This window comes from Hemicordylus capensis, chromosome 2 (assembly GCF_027244095.1).
Source record: "Hemicordylus capensis ecotype Gifberg chromosome 2, rHemCap1.1.pri, whole genome shotgun sequence".
Lineage (NCBI taxonomy): Eukaryota > Metazoa > Chordata > Lepidosauria > Squamata > Cordylidae > Hemicordylus > Hemicordylus capensis.
Genome location: NC_069658.1, coordinates 186,395,177 through 186,409,564, shown reverse-complemented (window position 1 = coordinate 186,409,564; position 14,388 = coordinate 186,395,177). Strand labels below are relative to the sequence as shown.

The window sequence follows — 14,388 nt, the reverse complement described above, 5'->3', positions numbered from 1 at the left end:
ATTTCTGTGTATTACAGTGCGCCCAGGAGGTTCACCACAGTGTATCTGTATGTGCTCTATGCACAGATACATATTGTACTCCCTAATGGGAGTACAATATCAGTGGAGTGTATCTGCCACACAGGGGCGTAGCAAGGTTGGAGGGGGCCCAGAGACAAGATTTTAAAATGGGCCCCTTGCTGATATACACACACAAACACACTTCATAATCTAGTTTTTTTAACTCTCTGATCCTGCCGATCTCCAAGAGACTCAACATAATTCATAGGGGGTGCAACACGGTGGGCGGGGAGTCATGTGATGTGTCTCTGGGGGGGCCCTCGAGGCAGTGGGGCCCCAAGACGACTGCCTCCCCTTGCCTAATGGTAGTTACGCCCCTGCTGCCACAAAATCTGAATGCAGCACTTTACTTTCATTTGCAGGCGTGAATGGCAAGCCTTTCACCTCTATGAAAGGAATGCACTCAGGAACACCCTGTCCTGAGTTCCTGCTGACCTTGTGTTAAGGGGCAGGGGGTAACTGGGTCTTCCCCTCTGAACTGTAACTAAAACTGCTTAGTGTGTCCCATGGAACTCAGTAGGTGCCATAAGCACTGGGCCCACCTCTGCCTGTATCGTCCTACTGTTGCTTATGCTAGAATATGACCACAATTGAGCTCAGGAATTAGCAGGCTTATGCATTTAGAAAACAAAAGATGCTTGCGTTTGCTACAGTTTGAGCTACTACACCTGAAAAACCTTTTATTCTGGTATGTGGTAAAACATTCTTCCTTCAGTTCTGAAAGCCGGTCTGAGTCACACAACCTTCTCTGGAGATCTGCTTCTTTTCAGTCCAGGCTCAACCTCTTCTTTGAAGCAGCCAGGAGAAGAGGTTGCCATGTCTACTGCTCACTCTAGGAAGATTTTCAATAGCCTGCCAAATTGCAGGCAGCCATGCTCATGCTGAATGGTTCACACAACCAGTTCTCCACCATATTATTATTATTTCTTTTTTATTCGATTTCTATGCTGCCTTTCCAAAAATGGCTCAGGGCGGTTTACACAGAGAAATAACAAATAAATAAGATGGCTCCCTGTCCCCAAAGGGCTCACAATCTAAAAAGAAACCATAGCATATTGTGAGCCCAGATTGAAAATGAACAGCCTTGCCATGAATCTAGGGGTCATGTGAATGGGTTGTCAGAGAGGAAACGTATGAATGCATAGTTTTGCAAACCATTTCCCCCCACGTTTTCCCATCTGGGGGAGGGAAAGGGATGACTTCTTTCAAACGTCCTACCTAGTAACCTGCTATTGAGTGGCATTTCCCAGGGACCGAGAAACGGAGAAGTTCAGGGTGTCCACCAGCGTGGAGGCAGGAGGCAAGGTGGCATTTGAGTTGACCTATGAAGAGCTGCTGCAGCGGCACTTGGGCAAATACCAGCATGCCATCAGCATCCGGCCCCAGCAGGTGGTCAGGAACCTCAGCGTGGAGGTGAGCATCTCCGAGCGCACAGGCATTGACTACATCCACGTGTTGCCTCTCCGCACGAGCCGGCTGCTGACCAACGCCCTCCGAGGTACGGACTCCTCCACCTACTGAGTGTTGGGGTCTTCCGGTTGGAGTGGGGCGAATCGGTAGGACCTCCACATAAGCAGAGCTGCTATTTAGCATCACGAGACCATTTTGCAGAACAATATATTTTATGTTGCTGCTTTGAGGGCCAGCGAGACTTTGGTTTTGACTCAGTGAAGCTTCTTCTCTCACAGATGGGTGCCCAGGTTCAGGCAGGTAGCAGAATATTTGGCTGCATATAGGGTTTTGACATCCTCCCCCTTCAGAGTTACATTGATACAAGTGTTTCACTGCAGATTTGGGAATCAGTTATCTTGCTTACACTTTTACTTCCTGAGTGTAACTTCTCTGGGTCCTGTATCAATGTGTAACCCAGATTCTGTGCCCAGCTTCTTTCCCTGAAAACTGTGTCTGTTTTGAAATACTGGAATCCTTCAGCTTCTTTTAGCTCCCTTTGCTTTAGCTCTTGACCGTTCTGGCTACCTGATTGGCATTTATAGCCAGACGTGGAAGGTTGGCCTGCATGTATGTATATAAGAATTGTATTGATTACACATAAGTGTTTTTTTTTTTTAAAGGCCCTTTAGGCACTGTTTCTGTTTCCCATACAGAGGTCTAGTGTCAGTTCCTCTATGCACTCTGGAGGCCAGGAGTCAAACTCATTTACTCACATATCTTTGGGGGCATGTAAATCTGATCAGCAGCACAAGCTCCCTCTTGCTGTCCCTGGGATCTCAATGGCCCCGTATATTTGGTGCTTGTCTCTGTTGCCTGTGGCCCAATGGCTGCCTTGAACTGGACCAGAATAATGCTTAGTTGGAACTTCTGATAAAAATGGAAAGCCACCACTGGCCATGACTGTCTACTGGTGCCATGAATATAATTAAACATTTTAAAATTCACATGGAATAAGAGCTGAATTTGAGCAGGAATTCCTCTCTTTGCTGCTACTTTTATCTGCGGAGGGACACACAACACACACACACACACACTCCTTCTCCCTAGTGTATTTCTATATCTAAGACCATACTCTGTTGGCTTCTCTTGCCTCTGTGCATAGGAAATACCAGCAGGAACTTGGATACGTTGGGACATGTACTTCTTGAGAGGGCATGGCCCAATGGAAGGCATGTATCTCTCTTTGGCTCTCAAATGACAAGTCCTAGAATTTCCTGTACAAGCAACCTCTCTCTCTGCCTTAGAGGAGGGTCTGAGAGCAGTGTTCCCTTTAACAGGGATTCCCAGATGTTGTGTTGACTACAACTCTCATAATCCCCAAGCAAAAGTCATTGCAGCTGGGGATTCTGGGAGTTGTAGTCAACAACATCTGGGAATCCCTGTTAGAGGGAACATTGTCTGGGAGGGTTGTTCCATGTTTGGAGTGTCACTTGTTCTGTTCTGGTTCGGATTGTTTCCAGAAAATCCCACAAATGTTTATAAGATATTCTGGACACACGAGAGTCATCACATGATGTTGCAGTTATCAAGTAATGAATATATACATGTGACCCAGCCCCAGAACCCGTTTCTAAATATGCCTTTTCATCTCAGGTGATGCTGATGTTCCACCATCCACTCGGGTGGAGAAAGGGACCCACTGTGCATGGATTATCTTCACCCCAACACTCAAAGAACAGGCAGAGTTCTCCAGCTCAGGAATCATGGGTGATTTCGTGGTGCAGTATGATGTGGCCATGCCAGATGTTGCAGGCGACGTACAGGTTAGGGAAGAGGCTATTCAACCAGAACCAAGAATAGAGGGAACATTTTAAGCTTGCAGACTGCCTGAGAAAGAGTGAGTGTGCTCTTTCTTTGGCGCTGGCTCTGGCCATTTCCCACCTAGCAGTTTACCTTCCTGGCGAATGAGCCTGGCTCACTGGAAAAAGAGACTTTAACTATACCTGCCAACATGTCCCTATTTTCCCATTCACCTTGAAAGGGGAAATTGGGACATGTTGGCAGGTATGCTTTGACTCTACTCATTTCTGGGCTCTCCTCCCTGGCTGCCAACATTGTTGCTGAGGTTGCAGGTGCCAAGAAAGGCAGGATGATTTTACTCCATTTCCCTTCCTGCCCAGACTAGTGGAGGGAGATTCAGACACAGGAAAAGAAAGTGAAAGTAAAGCTCCAGGGCGTTTTCTAGATTAGACCCTGCAACAGGGTCATGTTGCATCTCGGAAGTGTGCTTCCACACTTCCTGCGTTGTGACACCACAGTCACTACGTAGACAGCAGGGTGCCGTTCACATTTCCAATGTCTTGTTTTGAATTTTTCGCTGTGATATAGAGCTAGGATGTCATGTATCCGGCGTAAGAAAGCTGCTTTTTTAGGAGGGGTTGTTCGTTTCCCTGAGACTGCTCCCCCTGCTGTTTATGTTTTGAATGCGACTTGCCTGAACGGAGGCATTTTGCTGCTGTTGAGCAGCTAGTCTGGAAACTGCCCAGAAGAGCTCAGTTACAAGCCTGCTTTTCAGAGTGAGACAGGACCAGAACGGGGCATGGGTGAGCTACACCCTCTTTATAAGGACATTGAAAACTGATTGGCCCTGTCTTTGGAGCAAGTGAGAGGAACAACATATTTACAAATATATTCCTCCACTGCTGGAGAAGCTGCATTCTGCAGTCTGTATAAATAATGCAGATTTGCACAATCTAGCTCTATTTTGGATAGTATGCAAATTTGCATTATTTTACATACTTTAATAAGGGAGGCTGAAGTGCTGAGCAGGGTAATCTTATACAGACAACCCTCTAGCTTCTGAGATATTAGTAGACATTGCCCATACATTTTCAAGTGTATCTTCATAATCATGAGGGACGGGAACTTGCTTTTTAAGAAAGAAAGCGGAGATTGTCAGGCTGCTGAATTCTGCTTCAGATACCACATCTTGTACTTTTTCTGCACTCTTGCGCAATTGCTGTGTACAGTACACCCCTGCATGAAAGTTATATCCATCTCCTGTTTTCTCCTAGTACTTTGTAGAGGACAGGAGTGTGCAGTCATTGTGTAATGAAGAGCAGGATCAATTCAGTTCATTTTTTATTTGTTGTGAAGCCAATGCAGAGAGGTCTCATATGAAACAAATAGTGTATATACACAGTGTGGCAGAGCAGTGGTTTGGGTCCCCCCCAACCACCACCTTCTTTTGACCATTAACGCTCTAAAAAGAGTGGCAGAGTTTCTTTTGGCGGCTTCCTCTTGATAATTGCCATCCCCAGAATGCCCCCAGAATGCCCAAATGTGACTGAATTCTGGGTTAAGAAAATGGCAGCTGCCAAAAGGAGCTCTGCAATGCTTCAAGTGAGCTCCCAGCTCTTTGAAAACGAATGAGAGACATGAAACCACCACAATAATGCCCCAACTAATGTGATTTTAATCAGTTAATAAAAAAGTGAAGTGTTTAATAATGAAATTAATGGCATAATTAAATTTTAAAAAGATGTAGAGCTGGGTCTCACGATCGTGAGACCCGGTTTCTTCGGGTGAACGGGGAGAGCGGGCTAAGCCCGCTCTCCCTGCTCACGAGCGGAGAGGGAGCCCTGGGCGGCCAGATCGGCCACCCACACGATTGCCGGCTCTGAGATGGAGCTGGCAGGGGCTGGGGAGCTTGGGGGCCGCGCAGCCCTGCAAGCCCCAGTATGCCCTGCGTGAGCGCGTAGGGCATACTGGGGAGACCCCCGAGCTGGGAGGCGGCTTTTCGCCTCCCAGCTGGGGGTCTACTTGTGAGTAAGCATGGCGCAAAGGCACGCCACAGCTACTCATGATTGTAAAAAGCAGGTTTGCAGAGCGCTCGCTCCACAAACCTGCTTTTTACCAGGGGTTCCAGAGTGGGTTACCCGCTCTAGAACCACCGGGCTCACAGCCAAGCCGGTGGGTGGTTCTGATGATTAACAAAAATCGGGCTAGGCTCTCCTAGCCTGATTTTTGTTAATTGTGAGAATAGCTCCGTAGTTGCACAAAGCACATTCCAAATAAAGAATGAAAACCGAGGAAAACCAGTCAAACTGCAGAGGGCAAGGAGAAGGAGAAGCAGAGAAGGTAAACCATTCCTATGAGTGCCTAGAAAGAGGTCAAGGGTACAGATGGCTGGAAAGGTAGACTGAATGAGGTAGCTATGTGTAAAATTCTGTAGAAGAGGCAATTAATTGATCTGTAGATTATTCATTTAAAATGTTGTTGTTGTTGTCTACATTTTATATCCCGCTCTTTCTATATTCCACCTTTCTATAAAAAATACTCCAGAGAGAAAGACAGATGTAGGGAGTACAAGTGAAACTCGAAAAATTAGAATATCGTGCAAAAGTTCATTAATTTCAGCAATGCAAATTAAAAGGTGAAACTGATATATGAGATAGACGCATTACATGCAAAGCGAGATAAGTCAAGCCTTAATTTGTTATAATTGTGATGATCATGGCGTACAGCTTATGAGAACCCCAAATCCACGATCCCAGAAAATTAGAATATTACATGAAACCAATAAAACAAGGATTGTAAATAGAACAATATCGGACCTCTGAAAAGTATAAGCATGCATATGTATTCAGTACTTGGTTTGGGCCCCTTTTGCAGCAATTACTGCCTCAATGCGGCGTGGCATGGATACTATCAGCCTGTGGCACTGCTGAGGTGTTATGAAAGATCAGGATGCTTCAATAGCGGCCTTCAGCTCTTCTGCATTGTTTGGTCTCATGTCTCTCATCCTTCTCTTGGCAATGCCCCATAGATTTTCTATGGGGTTCAGGTCAGGTGAGTTTGCTGGCCAATCAAGCACAGTAATCCCATGGTCATTGAACCAGGTTTTGGTACTTTTGGCAGTGTGGGCAGGTGCCAAGTCCTGCTGGAAAATGAAGTCAGCATCCCCATACAGCTCGTCTGCGGAAGGAAGCATGAAGTGCTCCAAAATCTCCTGATAGACGGCTGCGTTGACCCTGGACTTAATGAAGCACATTGGACCAACACCAGCAGATGACATGGCTCCCCAAATCAACACAGACTGTGGAAACTTCACACTAGACCTCAAGCATCTTGCATTGTGTGCCTCTCCATTCTTCCTCCAGACTCTGGGTCCTTGGTTTCCAAATGAGATGCAAAAGTTGCTCTCATCAGAAAAGAGGACTTTGGACCACTGAGCAACAGACCAGTTCTTTTTTTCTTGAGCCCAGGTAAGACGCTTCTGACGTTGTTTGTTGTTCAGGAGTGGCTTGACAAGAGGAATACGACATTTGAAGCCCATGTCCAGGATCTATCTGTGTGTGGTGGCTCTTGATGCACTAACTCCAGCCTCAGTCCACTCCTTGTGAAAGTCCCCAACACTTTTGAATGGCCTTTTCCTGACAATCCTCTCCAGGCTGCAGTCATCCCTGCTGCTTGTGCACCTTTTTCTTCCACACTTTCCCCTTCCACATAACTTTCTATTAATGTGCTTTGATACAGCACTTTGGGAACATCCAACTTCTTTTGCAATTACCTTTTGAGGCTTTCCCTCCTTATGGAGGGTGTCAATGATGGTTTTAGCCCTTAAAGTAATTGCTGCAAAAGGGGCCCAAACCAAGTACTGAATACATATGCATGCTTATATTTTTCAGAGGTCCGATATTGTTCTATTTACAATCCTTGTTTTATTGGTTTCATGTAATATTCTAATTTTCTGGGATTGTGGATTTGGGGTTCTCATGAGCTGTACGCCATGATCATCACAATTATAACAAATTAAGGCTTGACATCTCGCTTTGCATGTAATGCATCTATCTCATATATCAGTTTCACCTTTTAATTTGCATTACTGAAATTAATGAACTTTTGCACAATAGTCTAATTTTTCGAGTTTCACCTGTAAATGGACAAATAGGAGTGATTAACTAGAATAGAATAGAATAGAATAATAATAATAATAATAATAATAATTATTATTATTATTATTATTATTATTATGAGATGGATAAAACTGCAGTCAAGGGATGGATGGGTGGAACCCTGTGATACGATTCATTCCACCCATGAACTAGCCAGTTTGCAGTGACCAGGTAAGCTCTAACAGCCTCTTTCCTCACACCCCACCCCCTGTGACTTTCCTCCTCACAGTTGGGCACTTTTTCCCTTTTCAGATCTACAATGGCTATTTTGTCCACTACTTTGCCCCAAGGGGACTGCCCCCTATTCAGAAGGATGTGGTTTTTGTTATTGATGTCAGTGGCTCCATGTATGGCATCAAGATGAAACAGGTGAGCGTGGCTCATGAACATGGAGAAGGTGTGGAGATTGCTAATGGGAAGCTGAAGAACCCTGTGTTAGCCCACATTAGGGGGGTGGTCTGCAATTCTTGAGGCTAAATGCCAAGGCTAGCACATGGGTTATTCCTGTAATATTCCTTCTTTCTATGTGGGTTTCAGGGATGGAATATTCACTCAGGTCTCCATGTCCCCAAAGATTCTGCTCTCCAGTCAGCATTCAACAGAAATAGCAGCCCTATTCGGACATAAATAGGGATGTGCACGAGCCGGTGCGGAGGCCCTGTTACGGACCTCCGAACTGGTTTGAAGGGCCAGGGGTTCGGCTGGTTCGATGGTGAGGAGGGGTTACCTTTAAGGAGCAGGGAGGGTGCTCTTACCACCACCACCCCGCTGCATTTCCCCTGCAGGCGGTCTTAAAAAAAACAGTTCCACGGAGCAGCAGCGTACCTCCTTGCCGCCCTGGTGCACGTTGGGCCGGAAGTGCCCGGTGAGTGTGTGCACGCTATGTGTGCATGCACTTCATACACACGCACACCGGGCACTTCTGGACCGACATGCACTGGGGTGGCAAGGAGGTACGCTGCCAACCTGCAGGGCTGTTTTTTAAAACAGTGCCGGTGGGGGAATCGTGGCGAGGTGTGTGTGTAAGAGCAGCCTCTCTACTCCTTAAAGGTAATCCCTTCCAGCCATTGAACTGGCCACTGCCGGTTCCATGCACATCCCTAGACATAACAGGTTTATTCACATCTACATGGTTTTGCCTGAGTGACTGGGCATGCCTTCATTTTAGAACTGAGCCTGGGCACAGGCCCCCTCCAATGCAGGGAACAGATAGGAAGTGTGCTACTGAACATGAGCCGAGCCTAATGTGTGAATAATTTTATGTGAATACAGATGTGTGTGCATTCACTGCACGCAGATTGTATAGGTGTTGAACACAGCATATGAACAGGGCTAAGGTCGTTCATGAAACAGCTTTGCTCTATTGGGGCAGGGTTCATTAAGGCCTTACATAGCTGTGGACAGAGAAACTACAGCTGCCACCCTCCCACCATAACTCACTGCACATCATACTGACTACACTATGTCCACACAGTACACCAAGGGGGGAACTGGGCTGTGCCATTTCAGACCCTTCCATGGTACAATCCATATGCCATGGTTCTTGGGTCAAGTGTACTTTGCACCATTTGGGATGATTTAGCAAAGCTAGTTAATGAGGTTATGCTTTCCTGGAGTTTCCTGCATAGAGCATGTTCTGAAAATTTGAAAAAGCAAGTAGCAAGAGGCAGTTTCTAGTCTGTAGTGGCCATGGAGTATTACAGCGCTGGGATAGGTTGAGTGGAACGGCATCTGGAACGGTTAAAAGGATAGATGCCACTTGCTGCTTTAGGCAGATTTGGGTTGAAGACCTCGTTGAGAGGTTTTATAAGGCCCTCTTGTCTTCTGTCCTCCAGACCAAGAAAGCCATGCACGTCATACTAAGCGACCTCCACCAAGATGACTACTTCAACATTGTCACTTTCTCTGACACAGTGAACATCTGGAAACCCAGCCAATCCATCCAAGCCACCCCTCAGAATATCCGGAAGGCGAAGGAGTACGTCAGCAAGATGGAAGTCGATGGATGTGAGTGCTGGGAGGGCTGCTGTGCCCGGGGGGTAGGTGGATGGTGGGTCCCAAAGCCAATAACATGAACAGCCCCTGATCCATATGAAAGAATGCTCCAGATTTGCTCTTTGGGGTCCCCATTCTTGCTCAGAGGAGCTGATACTGGAGTAGCTGGGAAGCTGCCAATGCCCACTCCCAGCTCTCGCTTTCCAGATGAGACCTAGGAATCCTGTTTCATAGCCACCTGGGTCTATTCATTGACCCCACTCTTTAGACCCCACTCTTTCCATGCAGCCCAGGAGTCCTCGCTTCTTATTCCCCCTGACCTTCTGCTCCCCAGGGACTGACATCAATGCAGCTCTGCTCGCAGCCGCTTCGGTCTTCAACCAGAGCTCCCCCATGGCAGGAAAAGCCATTATGGAACAGAGAATCCCACTTATCATCTTCCTGACGGACGGGGAGCCCACCTCAGGTGTGACAGCTGGCAGCCGCATCCTGACCAATGCTCAACAGGCTCTGAAGGGTACCATCTCTCTCTTTGGCCTGGCCTTTGGTGATGATGCAGACTATGGGCTGTTGAGGCGTCTCTCTCTAGAGAATCGAGGTGTGGCCCGGCGTATTTATGAGGATGCCGACGCCACTTTGCAGCTCAAGGGTTTCTATGATGAGATTGCCAGCCCTCTGCTGTATGATGTGGAGTTGGCCTACCTGGATGGGGTTGCTCAAGACCTTACCCAGAACTTCTTCCCCAACTACTTCCAGGGATCTGAGCTTGTTGTGGCTGGGCGTGTGAAGCCAGGGGTATCAGAGCTGCGGGTACACCCCACAGGCCATGGCCAAGAGGGACCACTTAGCCTGGAAAATGACATCTCAGCCAACACCACTGAAGCAACTCCCTTTGGCTGCTCTGGGGATGTTGCCCAGATCAGCCGTTTTGTGCAGAGGCTCTGGGCCTACTTCACTATTCAGGACCTGCTGCAGGCTCGTTTCCGAGCCAATGACACAGCAGCTCGGCGCCTGCTGACTGAAAAGGCCACCAACCTTTCACTCAAGTACAACTTTGTCACCCCTGTCACTTCCCTGATAGTGGTGAGACCTGAAGAGGACCAAGAAAAGGAGAGGAAGCCTGTGAGGGCTACCATCCCTCCTGGGGTAACCAGAGCTCTTAAGACCACACCACCAGCGGCAACATCTGCTTTGCCATGGCTCTCTAAAGTGGCTAAAACGACTCCCCCGATGGGAGCTACCAGTGCCTCCGTGGTCACAAAAATGTCCAAGGGCATGGTGAGGCCAGGAGCTGTGACCACTTCCCTGCTCCCCAGAACAGCATCTGGAAGCACCAAAGCAGTCAGAATCACATCTCCTCTGGCTGTTACCATGACAACTGTCATGAGCACTATCCACACTTCCCCAGTCCTTCCTGGCCCCAACCGCACCAAAGCAGTCAAAGTAACACCAATCCCAGGATCTATCGGCATGTCTCTGACTCCTGTTGTAACCCGCGGTTCTACTAAGACACCCAAAGCCACAACACCCCCCCGGGTAACCAGGCCACCCATCAAACCTTCCAAACCCAGCCCCATCAGAGCTGGGAATCTCAAGGTCACTGTCCAGCCTCCCTCTGCTCTGGAGACGAGGGGAACGGCCATGACCAAGGTCCTTGGAGGGATCATCAGCACGGTGCTCCCTGCACTTACAACAGGGCACCCATCTGGCACTGCCAAAGTCCTTGGAGGTAACTCCAGCACCTGGGAGCAACTTGGGACAACCCCACAGCCAGCTACCGAGCACTCACCACACACCAACTGGCTTGCAGGTCCCACCAGGCTGGAGACGGGGCACATCCCCTGGAGTAAGATGGCTCCCAAGGGTGGGGCACTCCTGGAGGTGCCCAGTGCCAAGCCCCCCTTGCAGAATAGCACGGTCCCTTGGGGCACAGCACCTGGCACTACACCTCTGGGGGCAGAGCTAGGGGGCACCAGCAGCAGCATGCCAAGCACCAAAGCTGCCTCGGACATCAGCCTCCTCCTTTTGCCTGGAGAATCCGAATTACGCTCTGCTGCTGACCTGGACATGGAATATGTCGAGTCATTGAATCCACCTGCAGTGTATAGTTTTGTTACAGCCGGGAGGCACCAAGGTAGGTGGAAGGAGCCAAGGCTGGCTGTGTGGTGTTGTTGTTTTGGGCCCCCAAAGATCTGCAGCTCATTTCAGGCCATGTGCCTGTCTGCCCACAGGCGAGAGGAGTGGCACTCCCCTGACCCTTAAATTACCAACCTCCCTGTGGCTGCTCTTCTAAGCACTGAGAGGGCAGCAGGGAGGGTGGGGTCTTATTAGATGACTAACTCCACTTGGCCACAGTTAGCCACAGGCCCCGGCAACTGCCCAGCCCTGTCAGCTGCTGGCACACGAGCCATGCAAGGGACATACCCAGGGCTGTCCTTAGGGCAGGGCAAGCAGGGCGACCGCCCTGGGCCCTGCTCTTTTAACCCCCATTAGAATTAACTGGAAGGGGCCTGGGATCTGCCAGGTGTGGGGCCTGGGATCTGCCCCAGGCCCCACACCCCACCAGGGCTCTCTAAGGACAGCCCTGGACGTCCCTGCTGCTCTTTCCCTTTCCTGCTCCTCAGTCCTCTCCTGTCCCTACCCATGCTCCAGCCTCACTTCCTCAATCCCAAGATCTATGTCCTCCTTCCTTCCCCCAGCCTGTGCTTCCTGCCTGCCCCCCACCTGCATTCCCCCAATTCTCTCCTCCTCCATTTCATTCTCCGTGCCATCCTCTTTTCATTCCACTCCCGAATCGAATTGTTCAAGCTAGTCTCTCCTTTTTTTTTTTTTTTTTGTCGTCTCTTCCTCAGATAGTCTGGATTATGAAGACCATCCAGGTAATCCTGCCATTGCTGCTACCAGTAGCGGCTGGTGGGCACTGGAGTGGTGGGGTGGGGGTGGGGAGTACCTGATCACCACAGCAGAAACCTACCCCCCCTTTCCTCCATGCCAGCAGGCTTGGGTATTTGCCCAAGCCTGCCAGCTTGGAGGAAAACAGAAAGGGGGGGGGAGCAGAAAAACAGGGGCAAAAGTAGAAAACAGGAAAGCTTTGTGGAGCGAGGGGAGCGGGGAGGCAGAAGCAGAATTCCTAGGGGGCTCCTCCTGGCACTACCCCCAGGAAGAAGGGAAAATACATATTAAAATATACTCCCAGAAGTACAATTTTTATCCAGTATTTTAGTTCTTCCTGGGGGCAGTGCCAGGAGGAGCCCCCTTAGAATCAGATTGGCTAGAGTAGCTTGAGTAGCAGCTATTCCAGCTAGTAAGACCAAAACAAGAGTTACAAGCAGGGGAGGATGGGCTGGAGGAAGCTCCCTGCTCTGGGGCGTTCCCTGGCTGCTGATAACTTTTACTAGCATGTTTGAACTGTTGTTTGGGGCGGGGGACACAGCCCCTCCTGCCCTTACCGACCAGCCACCACTGGCTGCTACTCACACTGAACCTTTTGTGCCTTGGGAAGTCCTCATTTTCCTGGTTGGTTGGTTTTTTAATATAAGGGCTGCCAGATCTCCCTTTCACTGTTCCTCATCTTAAAGCATTGGGGATGGTGTTTTGAAGGAAAAGATAGCTCCTTTAGCAATTAAAGCTGAAGAGCCTCTGGACCCCCTGGGAAGGCGATTTGAATGCCGATGGGGCTTTCTTTTATTCTGAATCTGTCAGCCCTCTCCTCTGAAAAGGTGCTTTTCTTCCCAGACTTCCTAGAAGAACTGGGCAGTGACTCAGGTACGTTCTTTCATCTTGGGTGTGTGAAGGGGATATGGTTGACAGCCAGCCAGTATTTTACTGGTCCAGCCAATAAAACCATGTATGGTCAGGCAGAATTGGGGTCTGACAAGGCAGTAAACTCTAGGTGGAGCCAGGCTTTGCCCTGAGCTACCAGATTTCATTCTAGCTTGCTCTACCCATGGCTCCAGCTGCCTGAACTCACCCAGGCGTGTCCATGGGTGTGCCAGTGTCTTCAAAAGCTTCACAACAAGAAGCTGCCTTGTATCCAGTCAAACCATTGGTCCATCTAGCGCCATGTTGTCTACACTGACTGGCAGCAGCTCTCCACGTTTTCAGGCAGGAGTCTTTCCCAGCCCGACTGGAGACTCCCAAGGAGTGAAGCTGGAACCTTCTGCATGCAAGCAGATGCTCTTCCACTGAGCTACAACTCCATCCCTCAAGGGGAATATCTGACAGCACATTGTTCATATTAGTCACCCATCCAAATGCAACCCAAAGTGAACTTTGCTTAGCAAAGGGCACAATTCATGCTTGTTACCACAAGACCAGCTCTCCACCCTTCGTTGCTAAAGGAGAGAGATAGGAATGTTCACCTGCCCCAGTTCCTCAAGTCAACCCCCGCCCCTGCCCACTGTTTGTTTCTTTAGATTGGCTGACTGTTCAGTTTCCACACTGTATCCTGCGTGTGTATCAAGAGAGCTGATCAAGATACCTGGGCAAAGTAGCAGGGTCTACTCTGGTGACAATATTAGGCACACCTGGGATATGAATTAGGGTGCTGGTGATACTTGGTGCACAGTTAAGCCAAGGATTGACAAGGTGGTCCCAGTGGATCTAACATTACCTTTTCTTTACCTCTTTCCAGACCAACTGGTAGGTTCCTCCAACACAGGCCTCTTCACGTTTTCCTCCTGGGGTAAGAACAACGCATTCTCAACTAGGAAGAATGACCACTCTTTTGAGATTTTATTTTGCATGCATCTTTGCTGCTGTTTTCCCCTTGCAGTGGATGGAGACCCTCACTTTGTAGTAAGTTTGCCACAATCACTGGGGAACCTCTGCTTCACCCTGGATGGACGCTCAGGAGATATCCTGCGCTTGGTGAGCGACCCAACCACAGGTAAGAGCTGTAGTGCCCTAGTACTGACTTGTCTGGGCCTCTTCTGAGCCATCCCAGAGAATCCAAAGACAGCAGAGTAGCCAGGATTGCCAAATT

The 14,388-nt window shown here is 48.8% G+C and overlaps 1 protein-coding gene across 10 annotated transcripts in view; it reads left to right on the top strand.

Moving 5' to 3' along the window:
• ITIH6 (inter-alpha-trypsin inhibitor heavy chain family member 6) overlaps nt 1–14,388 on the top strand; it is a 62,475-nt gene that overhangs the window by 41,521 nt on the left and 6,566 nt on the right. For 8 of the 10 annotated variants that reach the window (XM_053292695.1, XM_053292698.1, XM_053292696.1 and 5 more), the window contains 9 exons: nt 1,311–1,558; nt 3,106–3,275; nt 7,662–7,778; nt 9,245–9,416; nt 9,739–11,538; nt 12,257–12,283; nt 13,140–13,169; nt 14,038–14,088; nt 14,179–14,292. In XM_053292695.1, the coding sequence (XP_053148670.1) occupies nt 1,311–1,558; nt 3,106–3,275; nt 7,662–7,778; nt 9,245–9,416; nt 9,739–11,538; nt 12,257–12,283; nt 13,140–13,169; nt 14,038–14,088; nt 14,179–14,292 (2,729 nt within the window). The remainder of the gene's footprint in view (nt 1–1,310; nt 1,559–3,105; nt 3,276–7,661; nt 7,779–9,244; nt 9,417–9,738; nt 11,539–12,256; nt 12,284–13,139; nt 13,170–14,037; nt 14,089–14,178; nt 14,293–14,388) is intronic. The other 2 variants (XM_053292693.1, XM_053292694.1) reach the window with 2 other exon arrangements.